General features: G+C 34.2%; 1 protein-coding gene and 1 pseudogene across 1 annotated transcript; both read left to right on the top strand.

The window, feature by feature from the left end:
• Nucleotides 1–241: 241 nt before the first annotated feature.
• Nucleotides 242–4,182, top strand: LOC139982183 (glutamate carboxypeptidase 2-like). The gene is made up of 5 exons (XM_071994770.1): nt 242–604; nt 2,413–2,575; nt 2,747–2,896; nt 3,384–3,509; nt 3,847–4,182. The coding sequence occupies exons 1-5, from the start codon at nt 402–404 to the stop codon at nt 4,039–4,041; spliced, it is 837 nt and encodes a 278-aa protein (XP_071850871.1). The 5' UTR covers nt 242–401; the 3' UTR covers nt 4,042–4,182.
• LOC139983884 (U2 spliceosomal RNA) lies at nt 3,603–3,810 on the top strand (annotated as a pseudogene).
• Nucleotides 4,183–12,684: the final 8,502 nt, after the last annotated feature.

Raw genomic sequence — 12,684 nt, 5'->3', positions numbered from 1 at the left:
GTTTAATTTTAATTTATTCAACTAAATTGTTATTTCTTAAGATCCAGTCATTCCGCAATGTAGCATTTATGTTAACAGTTAGTTTGTAACGAAATATTAACCTTTATGAACAATAGCTCTGACAAGTTGTTTACTCACTGGATGATATGACTATAACGAGAAAGACCAAAGGTTGACTATATAATCAATCTCGAGAACGGTTTATTACCGTCGGTCCTATATCTTTGCAAGTATATCTTTTCATAGTGGGATGATCTTATGTGTGCCGGCTTTGAATTATTCGGACCGAACAACAGGAATCACAAAACGCATCACTGAATTTTATTAGGATTGAATAACATGATGCAGTCGATGTGTTTTTGTAGCCCATTTGATCATTCTGATCCAGAAGTATTGTTAATATGAAAATAAATACAACCGTAGTTGCAATTGCCGTTACAAGCTCATCATTCGTATTTCTTTGCATTGGTGTCCTCATTGGATGGTACAGTGGACCGGATAGAGTTAGCGTGAATCCCGCACAAGCCACTGTGGGAAGTCCCGAGGACATAACGAAAAATCTGAGTAATATAATTAACAATGAAGTATTAGACGATACATTGAGGTAAGAATAAAAAGTACCGTTCTCCAATTGATATTTAAGTATTAAATCCCAATATCTTACCAATGACACAGGAAAGTACAATTACAAGTGACCACATTCATCAGTTATATCATACAATGATTCATAATTGATTACAATAATCATATCAATGTGTTCACATAAACCAAGGAAGGAAAGTATGAACATAAGAGAAGTTGCAAGTTAATGTTAATCATTGTAGCCCATTGATCATTGTTATTATTATTTCAAATATCGTAATCAAATAGGCAACGATTCAGACTATAAAATATAGTATATACGATGACACTAATCCCAACACGTTTCCTTTTAAGAAAATACTCCTAAAATTGTTGCTTGATTCGAATTTCAATATTGATCAATATCAAACCAGTATTAAAAATTAAAACTTCATAACTCTCAAAGGTCTTGTCTCACTAATATCCATGAGTTTATGGAAGATGTAACAAGCTCACCCAATAGACAGAAGTCTGTAGATGTTGTGTTCTTGGATTTCCAGAGGGCCTTTGATAAAGTTCCCCACCAGAGTCTTTTACTTAGGCTGTAGTGTATGGGTGTCAATGGGATTTTACTGTCTTGGATCGAGAATTGGCTTGGTAATAGCTAATAGGAAACAGAGGGTGGTATTTAAAGGCTGTGCTTATTCTTGGCAGGACGTTACTAGTGGGTCCACAAGGGCCTTTTTTGGGTCCCTTGTTGTTTGTTGCCTATATAAATGACATCGACTGAGATATTTTGTGTACAGCTAAAAAGTTTGCTGAGGACACCAAATTGTATTCTGAGGTCTCTTCCAAAAGCGATTCTGAGAAGTTTCAAACGGTTTTGGATAAGGTTTTTTTGCTGGTCTCAGGGATGACAAATGCTTTTTAATATTGATAAATGCAAGGTAATGCACATTGGTAGTAGTAACCAAAAGTATACTTACAATGTTAATGGTGTGGAGTTACAGGAGGTCTCTGTTGAAAGAGACCTAGGTACATAGGCGTACGAGGCGGGGGGCAGACTGCCCCCCCCCCCAAATTTCCAGAGGACAAGAAATTCGGGCAAAAGTCCTGAAAAATTCGGGCAGCCTAAGAGGAGAAAAAAAAAATTTCTCCTCTTAGGCTGCCCGAATTTTTCAAGACTTGCCCGAATCAAAGTTCTTGTCCTCTGGAAATATATATATATATATATATATATATATATATATATATATGTATATATGTATATATATATATATATATATATATATATATATATATATATATATATACATATATATAAAAATATATATATATATATATAGCAAAAATATAAAGATATGAAAAAAGAATGTTTATCCAAAGAAATTATAATCTATGTTTATTTAGACTCAATTTATGATTAAAAATACTTTTCAGAATTGCAAAGAATTATCTAAGAGGAAAGTCAAAACAAAAGCAATTAAAATGGTTTCGACGAAGATTTTTGTTTCATCAAGCCAGAATAATCGGAGGTCAGAATAAAGGAAACAAGAGGAAATAATCGTTAAACCGATTGTAGCGACACATATCTCTGCTGTTTGGCCTATGGATTTTCCTGTAGATTGAACGGATTTGTAGTGAGTGTGAGTGTTGCACGAGTTGGTAAGGACTTACAATATCAACCACATGCAACATCATAAAGCTTTTAAGCAGAAGCAAAAGATCCAAGAATATCAAGATTAAGGGAGTTTTTGAATTCTTAGAACATGTTAAGAATGTACTTGGCATAGTTAGGCCTATTTCATTGATCATAAACTGATGGTTGTTTCGTTTATTCCCTTTTTACAGATTCCTGACAATGGACCCGCATGTGTCTGGAAGTCACAGTGAATATGTCATCGCACAGCATATAAGAGATAAATTCATTGAGTATGGTTTGGACTCATCTGAAATGAGTTCTTACAATATTCTGCTATCTTCGCCCTCGCGTAATTCGGAAGAAACAAATGTGGTAATGTATATTGTCATTGCTTTCCTTTCATTGTGATATATATGTTGTATTGGGTAAAAACAAATTCTGCCACACAATTTAGGTCATTACGTGCCGTTGTTCAGCCTCTCATAATATTTGAACCGCACAACGTTATAATTATCCAGAGACGTTTTTGTTGTTGTTGTTAAGGTGCAAAGACTATCGTATGATATTTCACAACCGGAAGGGTACAGGATAGCATTCCAATCAACGGTATATGAGCCAGTACTAGATGAAGAGAGCGTAGGAAAGGACATCCCTTCCGCCTTCAATGCTTACTCTCCAAGTGGAACGGTGCAGGTATATTAAATTGAAATGGAAATGTGTCATGCATTTATGTACTTCCCTGCATGACGTTGCTTAATTCTTAGTGCAATCAACATCATATTATCATCTTAATAGCTATTACAGTTCAAGGTATATAGGGTGTAGTGAGTGTTACCCTAGGCAAGAGCTCTAATGACTTAACACAATGAAACATTTGTTCTTTGCTTAAATTATTTAATTATATATATGAAATATAGGAAAATTCTACGATTAACATTTACGACTATCATTAGCTCAAATGATTTACAAATTGCATTACCTGAACTATTTCGTTTCTCATTTATTTACTTATGTTTTAGTTATTTAATTGTTTAGTACTTAAAGCTGAAAACTCCTATATGTCTGCATATGTATATGATATGGATGATTGGTTTGGAAATGTTCTACACATTATATATGTTAGATCTCTAACAACTCCAGGTTCATTTATTGCCAGTCTTCATTTCCTTTCATATGTCAGGGCGATCTTCTCTACGCCAACTATGCTGCAATGGAAGATTTTCAGCACCTATTAAACGACAAGGAGATAAACATTACTGACAAAATCGTAATCGCTCGATATGGAAAAATTCACAACGGAGATAAGGTTAGATTTTCTACTTTTACCGACAATGTTTTGTTCCTCAGACTTTTTATGACTTTATTATATTTTATGACTTTTACACTATTCTTTAACAAATTCGCTTCTCGGCCTTTTGGCTAAGATCATGTGTAGTATCTGTTCTTTTCAGGGGAATGGTGATGAACCCGACGGTGATCACACAGTCACAGTCCCGATGCAAGGGGACTGGGGCTGAGAGCGGATCAGTCGTTTGGTAGTTTGGTTTTCGTGCCCAGGTTCATTCCTGGGCGACTTTTTCTTAAAAAGTATTCTGTAAAAAATTCTGACCATCGCATGTCAATTTCAATAATTCTCTCATTAGGCAAAATTGGCGGCAAAATTTGGAGCAAAAGGCTTGATACTATATTCGGATCCAGCTGATTACAATGTAGAAGGTGGACCAATTTATCCACAAGGAACTTATTTACCTAGTCATGGAATTCTAAGAGGAAGCGTCTTACAGGTGATAGGTGATCCACTGACGCCTCTCTTTCCAGCAATTGGTAAGATATACTAATAAAATATTACTACCTTGTTGCGAAGTGAACAGTTAGAGCTCTGTTGAACAACTGAGAAAAACTTCATCCCTCAATACACTCCGTCGTGAAGCCTAAACGATTCAAACTAGAACAGTCACATTAAAATAAATCCCACGCATGCAACAACTGTTTGTTCATATCATTTATGTTCGCGTTTACCAACAATTGGAAGTCAACACTAAGGTTTGCCAAAAATTCGAAAAAAACAACATTCAAATTAACAGTTGCGTTTGAATATAGAATGCAGTATTTAACATTGGCAAGAAATATGTACGTAAATATAAAGTAAGACAAAAGTTTCATAAAAGTATGTAATAACAGTTAAAAATCTCATGTAACGTCCTAATAATAACCTTCGTGACTCTTATAGTTGACAGCGAAATTGGCAACATTAATAGGAACATCAAATTTTGTGCTGTGTAATTCGCGAGAAAATTTATTTATACAGAAATTTGCATAACAATATAGAGAATATTGACTTCGTTTGATATATGGTACTCTTGCATAGTTTATGATAATGTTATGCCATAATGATTCCATAACGCTGACTTAAGTGAAAATATTTCGTTCTTGCTTCCAAATGGTACTGGGGTATTATCTATGTTATAGACGTCAAACTGTTAAACGAACAATGACATAGGGGAAATACATGTTACCGACACTTCGGTGCTATGTAATGAATTACATCAGACGATTTCATTAATACATAATTATGTTCCAGAAGAGCAGAATGCCTTATTATCAAGCTGCTTTGTAATGCAATGTCTAAGAAACATGTCAATTTTTTTTACGAGCAACTGATAAATATGTTTAAAACCAGAGGGTGCATACCGTCATAGCGAGGAATATGCGAAACAACATAGTCTGCCGAAACTGCCCGTTCATCCAATATCATCAGACGATGCCGAACAGTTGCTTGGGTGAGTATATCTAGGTGAATAACCCTTTAATTTAAATATGTCAGGATTTAGATCTACTTGTCATGGTTTCTTGCCCTAAAAGCATGGTCACTGGAAACTTGCCAATATGTTATTTTAAGTGACCTGGTTATTTTGAACCATGAACTGTGCTCTTGAGCAGATTTCTTGTAATTTATTGCAGCATTATTGTTCTTGTTTTATGACGCTTTGACTGACGAAGGTTAAATTATAATTTATTAAAGATAGCTTCTAAATACGGTGCTCCTTACGAAAAGTTTATTGTTGGCTTTTGCGTTGTTTCTTAGCCTTAATGTGTGATTGGCTGTTTGAATAGAACTAAATGACTAAATAAAAATCAATGGCATGAATTCTATCAAATATGAAACGTGTGTGGATGAATCATCTTACAACCAAAGTTCAATTGGTTATTTTGCCTTTCCTTTAAGAACAGAATCACAAACATCCTATTACAAATTGGCAAATCGGCAAATGTTATCTTGTACATATTGTAAAAGCAATATGTTTTGAACTGAACTGAATAATAATTTGATGTATATAATTTCCAGATTGTTAGGTGGCGACCCTGTTAAGAACGATTGGTCAGGTAACATACCTACACTGACCTACAGGTACGGACCGGGCTTTGCTCCACCAGAACAAGATGGGTAAGATTCGAGTTAAATGAAAATGAATCCCATTGGAAACATCATTTAGCAGTGCAATAGCTATATGTTTTAATTTGTAATTGAAATGTACCATATCTCGTACTTGCCGTATATACAAGAAGAAACAAAACAACGCCTTGTGTATAATATATTCCTTTCAGGGCTGTTAGAATGAAAATTCACAACAAAAACGGTCGCACGGATACATGGAATGTAATTGGGAAACTTTTTGGAGCAGTTGAACCAGGTACAAATCTCTTTTCATTGAAGAAGTACCTTCATGCTATGAATTTGTATGATGTAAGTTCTCACCTGCTGTATGCGGCACCTATACAAACAAAATATATTAATTTTTTGTATATGCGTAAAATGAAACAGATCGATAGTTCAAGATCAGACGTTTGAATCATCTGAATAAATGCATTAAACTAAATTAGCATACAAGCTTTACATCTCACAGTATCAAGAGGGCGGCAAAGTTATTCATAACAATTACTAAACATTGGTTTTTGTATTCCTTTTTTCACGATTCGTTGCAGCATATATGAACACATCTTAATTTATATTATCAAATAGGACACATATTACTTTGAAATTACATGTTCTATCCACCAATAGATCGGTTTATTGTGATAGGGAGCCATAGCGATGCCTGGGCATTTGGTGCGGTTGATCCCTCTACCGGACTCAGCACTATGCTGGAAGTTGCAAGAGCCTTTGGTGAACTAAAAAAAAATGGTTCGTGTACTTCAAATTTCCAGGACTTGCGATAATGATTCAGTACATTGCTTTCATTCAGTCACGGATGGTGATTCCTCATAATATTTCGTTCTATATCTCATTCTTAGTATATGATACTTCTAACCGTATATTTAATGTGATTGTTCCTTCTCGAATGTACTCGAACACCAAATGTTTTTTGTAATTAGGTTTAATTTTCATTACACCCAAAGATCAAAGTTTAGAACTCTCAATGCTTTCATATCTATAACGTAGATCGGTATGGAAATTTGCAATAGTATATGTTTGTTGCTTGTATTCAGGATGGCGACCGAGACGTTCAATCTTCTTTGCTAGTTGGGGCGCTGGTGAATTCGGTCAGATCGGTTCAAATGAATGGGTTGAGGTGAGATCAAGTATTTTAATGGTATCTACTTCCCGGATAAATTATGGTTTTAAGAAGAATAACAACAATATTGCATGGGTTCCATTTAATAAATGCACAATTAAAACAGTTTTATATATTTCCTACATACTTATTTAAGACATAGCCTAAAACTAATACTGTCTAATGGCAGTTAGAAATCTGATCCATGACCCTGATCTTGATAAATGTTAGATTTGAATTTCAGCACGTCGGTATACGCAATACAAAATAAAATTGTATTTCTTAAACTTTGCAGCGTTGGAAAGAAACTGAATTACCTCAACTTTCCCGTTCTTCCACTATAAAGTTATATACAAATAATCTTTCGGTATGCAATGTTCCAAGCTATACCGAATATTTCTGAAATACGATTGTACAGTATGAAGCGAAGATGCTCTAAGCAATTGAAAGTTAATGAATGCTAGTTATTATTATTTTTTTATTTAATAGATGAACTTTATTACATTTTCAGCAATTCGTGACACAACCATATTTCATTGTATTCTATGATGACGTGCCAATAATAAATTATAAAAACTTTAAACTCGACGAAATCCACTTCATTATTTGAAATGACTTTTAACTAGTCAAGTAAAAAATAAACTAATACTGCCGCTCGAATAAACTAAACAGAAAATCAGTTTAGACAGAAGACAACAAAGCATATAACAATCAGCGGGTTACATATAATTTCATAAATAGAAGTCCTGGGGGTATCGCAATAGGTACCTTTTTCTCACTTAATCCCTATAGGACATTCGGAATAGAGGTAGCAGTAAATTGATTACTGTTTTCACGTATTATAGAAATACCACAAACGACCATTCACGCTAAAAAATTTACGCATATTGGAATAGAAAAACAACTATTAATTACAGAAAATCACCAATCATCGAGACTATTAGAGTTGAGCAATTAAAATCAAATGAAACATTTAAAGTATGGGTTTATGTAGAGTTTAAATCAAGTATTATAGGAGATGTGTTTAGATGTTAACATATATGTTGCTGTATAAATACCTTCATTTAAAATTTAACTTGAAATAGCTTGATCTGTGAGGCCGAGTGATATAAAGTGTGCTGTCCAAGTGCAAATTTGAACTGTCTGTATAGCCTGTATACAACCATATCCCAGTTATCATGTGTTCATTCATGCTTGTTAAATATCCCGAATTTGATTGGATCGTTGTCGCCAGCTTAGCTTTATATATTGCACGGTAAGCTCCCGGTGGATGAAGTTGCCAATAAGGAAAGCTTGGATCGAGTATAGTATGACAACAATCAGTAAAAGAGGCAATGTTCAAATGTCCAATTCCAAGCAATCAAACCAACGAAAGACAGTTACACACAAATTGACTAGCTAATATTAAAACACTTTATTAACACTTACATAACGTCTAGGCTTATACCTACCGGTACAGCAACGAAATCTACAACAGCAACTACGTTAAAGAAATACAATGAAGCATAATAACGGTACTGGTTCTGACATATTTCCTTCTGATCAAGTACCTTTCATAGTAAAGCAATTTAAGTATTGAATTTAACTGTTTGTTTGAAACTGTTTTGTTAGCTTTGTTGACATATGTCAATGACTCAACGTGTATGTAATTATGCATTTATTACACGTCAAAGACTGGCTTGCTTCATTGTGTTTCTGTCACTCTTGTTACTTTATTGGCGCATATATATTGTTTAGAGACTTTTGTCTATAATATAATAAACATTAGGAAGTAATGGGTACAATTTCAAAAAAAAAATGCTTCGATTTTATTTAATGTAATATTCTGAGATAAAAATCGATGTATATTTAAAGTTTCGTATGAATTAATCAACGGCCTCGTTGATTGCAAGAGTTATACCCCATCCGTGCATTATCCTACGATAAACGTGTTATGATATTACCTTTTTTTTCCTCAGGAAAATGCGAAGATTCTCCATAGCTCATCGATAGCTTACTTGAATATTGATATTGCAGTATCAGGTAAATACAAAATGATGTTGTAAATATGTATGTAAGGGCGCGTGATATGTATGTTGTGTACATATTTTGTTTTTTAATTTCTAATTGAGTTTCTTTTGTGCTTTTATCCTTAATTTTAGGAAACTTCGTTCCAGAATTATCATCGACTCCAAGTTTATATCATACCATATGGGAAGCGGCTAAACAGGTGCGAACGATACATTTGCTCATACCCCCCCCCCTCCACCCCCTTCGGCATTGCTTTTCTGAATATTATATATTAACCTTCTATAATTGATCTATAGTGTGCAAAATAAACTTACATATAATTTAATAGTTATAATGTAGAATTTTAAATCGAAACTTCTTAAGTTTGCTTAAAATAATATAGTTCAGTATTTTCGGAGATCATTCAATCAGTAGCAAAAGTACACTTTGTTTGAAATACTTTTTTACCGTATGTATATTCGTTGGTATTAAGTATCTTTAATTCCTTTGATGCGACATTCAGGTTTCGTTGTATATTTTTGCAAATTTTCCAGCATTAATATTGGGAGAACCGTGAACACGGTATTTACAGTGCACGACGATTAATATATACGGGATACGAAATTATACACACAGATAAAAGATATGAACTATTCAGAACCTTTCGAATTGGGTAGACGATTAAACTTTGAACAAGAATATATATCACAAAACAAAGAATTTTTCTCCTTTCTGCAAGGTTCCTGACCCAAACCCACAAGAGTTTGAAGAAAATGTCGAAACACTTTATGACAGATGGCGCCTTAGAGGCAAACTTAGTAACGACGAGCCTATGTAAGATTTAATATGCCCTACCAGTCTTTAATTTGATTGTGCTAATATTTAACAATTTTGAGTTCCATCTATGATATTCACGTTTCCATATATGGAGATACATGGAAACATATCACTTTTATATCATTTTTTTTTTAAGATTTTGTTCCAGCTGTTCACCTTAATTTTTTTTATTTTATCTACTTCTAACAAGAAATATTATTTACTAATAACTTTTAAATTAAATAAGAAATATTAACAACTTGAACATTTTAGTTTGAGTATTGTTTCTATCCTGTACATCGTTTTAAAAAAAATATTATTTATCATAGCATTGGAGATATTGCTTCTGGAAGTGACGTGTCGCCTTTTCTCCAAATCAGTGGTGTACCTGTCTTAGACTTTTCGTTTGTTCATGACAAGGTTGGTATAACATGATCTATCCAGTAACATAATAAACTTGGACTTTCCATGCACTGTACTACGATTTGAGAATGTATTTTTCCCAAATATTCTTGCAATAAATATGTATTACCTGTATCTGAATGTGAAAAATAATACAAGTATTGAAATAATGTTTATCGACAAACATGTATATATCAAAATATTGAAAAGGTGTCATGTGTACATAACTTATGCAGTTAGTGAACGGATAAATTCACTGGTTGTTTAGACATTATTCAACCATTATACCTGTATAGGTTTGTATGTATTCATTAGAGGATGGGATCTTATAGCAGAGAAAATTTGGAACCAGGGAAATCGTGTACAAAACCCAACATGAATCAAGCAACTAAAATATATAGAAGTGTTATATGAAAATGATTACACAGAGCCAATGAAAACCCAGAGTGTAACATTACATGACAGTCACGTTTAACAGTTTTTGAATAGCAACAGTATGAAGGTGAAAAGAACGTCTGTAACACTCAAAACCATGCATATAAAGTGGCAACGACCATCGAACTGTACACGATTTCCACTACCGGAACCTGAACATCCAGCCAAGCTGTCAGTTTTGATCATTCGAAGCAAACAATTACAATATAACCATATTCTAGGTAGCAACATGCCAAGTGCTTAACTAGTAATGCAATTAAAAGGATGGCTTTGAGGCTTAGGTAATAATCTGATGTTGTCAGTTGTGAATATCAAATTACACGGGTTAAGCAATTACCTGAAACTTCACACGTAAATCTTACTTATTTATTTGCTTGATTTTAATTCTGTATAAAATACCTTCTAAAGTTAAACGGACTTAAATTCCAGCAAATGTGTAATGCCTATAGCTCGTTTCGGTATGGTTTTCTCGACTCTAACTTAGATACAAACTAGCTGCCCATCCATCTATGTTTTATTGGACACAAGATTCTTATCGATCGTTAAAAGTTATATCATGGTCATTTATTGAAAATTTGAGAGTCTCAGTCAGGAAAATTCCAGTATACGATGTATTACTTAGAAGAGACGGTTAATGGCCCACGGGCCTTAATTTATGGTGTGTGGTGTGTATTAGGTTTTATAAACACCTTGTGTAACGCATTGACATCACACACGTTTCTTTCGTTTTTCAGGAATCTGAGCCAATCGACCCGTTTCCTACGTATCACTCAATATATGACACGTACAACCTATTTCATAGCTACTATGATCCACATTGCACTTATCTCCAAGCTTCTGCAAGGCTATTTGCTGAGATTACACGTGTTTTAGCAGACTCCGAGGTTATTCCATTCAAGTGCGTCGACTACGCAAACAAAATTGATGAATATTACAGAGAGCTCAGATTTGGGGATATGGGACTGAAAATGACTTACGAAGGCGGCTTGTCATTTGGTGAGTCATTGCTAAGCGACTTTATACTTTGATCTTGCAAGTTTCAGCTAAGTCATTGCCTAATGCATCAGTTTATCTTGTCCACAGGGCTTCGAAATCACATTAAGTCAAACTTAAAGCAACGACATCGGTATCCTATCAGAATTATTTAATGATGTTTTTTGTTTTCGTTATATGTCCCCGGAATCATGTTTAACGATGATTACGATTTATTTCAAATAGCTACAGCGCTCCTTTTAATTAAACTTGATCAAATAAATACATTACTGGCTTCAGGTTGATTGAATTCGTTGATCAAAGATGCTACTCACATGTGACCGTGATAAATAACATTTCAATTCCTACAATAAACAGACTATATGCATAACGCAGTGACACAACTTCTGATGCAAGCAACATCAATGGACGGCTACATTGAAGAGAAACTCGATAAGTCTGAGTGAGTACGATATCAAATGCATTTGATAATGAATGAAAAGTATTACAACATTCTAGATCAAGAATAATAGACACGTTCTGTTAAATCCATAAATTGATCACTTTGACATTAGCTGTTATGTCTAAATCTATTGCCAAATTTATCACCAGAGCAACATTTTTTGTTGATTGACACTGTATAGCAACCCTAAATAGTGAAAACATATGCAAACTTGGTAACAATCTATCTACACGAGGCACCGGTACACTGATTATTAAAACCGTTAAGGTGATTGACGGACAATAAGAAGCTGACGCAATTGGCGTTAAGTTTGGTAATACACGTGTCTTTAATATATCTGATATATCCAAACATACGCATTTAATGATAAAAAATCAAAGCATTGATAAACAAGCAAGTGCACAGACACCATACATAGTTGCCAAAGTGTAAAAATATAATTTCATGCGTTCAGTGATTCCTGACTGCACGGGGTTATTCTTTGTTCTATTGATTGCAATGTATTAAAAGAACCGCTATAGTGTGATCAACTCCACGTAAAGGGCGACTACCGGGATTGTACTGGACGAAATATGAGTGCTGTTATTGAACCAAGAGAAATGATTATTCATTCGGTCTGCTGCCAGACTATTAACGTTTTGGAATTTACAACATAATGAGTGGAAATCATTTAAGTTTAGCATACACAGCAGCAAGCAATGGATACCGACTTGTCACCAGCATAAGTATTAGCATCCCTTAAGCAAATTTAACAGGTGGACACCCTGATTATGAATATTAATGAGAAAGAACATATGGTTTTTAACACTCTATTCCGACACCGTTAATGATGCAATAAACCGCACAGATAT

The sequence above is a fragment of the Apostichopus japonicus genome, chromosome 16 (assembly GCF_037975245.1).
Source record: "Apostichopus japonicus isolate 1M-3 chromosome 16, ASM3797524v1, whole genome shotgun sequence".
Lineage (NCBI taxonomy): Eukaryota > Metazoa > Echinodermata > Holothuroidea > Aspidochirotida > Stichopodidae > Apostichopus > Apostichopus japonicus.
Note: the sequence above shows the minus strand (reverse complement) of the source record. Positions and strands in the feature narration are given on the sequence as shown.

Excerpts from the sequence above, each read along its gene's own strand:
- LOC139982183 (XM_071994770.1), top strand. The coding sequence starts at position 402 with ATGAAAATAAATACAACCGTAGTTGCAATTGCCGTTACAAGCTCATCA. Across the intron at positions 2,576-2,746 it reads ATTCGGAAGAAACAAATGTG|GTGCAAAGACTATCGTATGA; the intron begins GTAATGTATATT and ends GTTGTTGTTAAG. Across the intron at positions 3,510-3,846 it reads AAATTCACAACGGAGATAAG|GCAAAATTGGCGGCAAAATT; the intron begins GTTAGATTTTCT and ends TTCTCTCATTAG.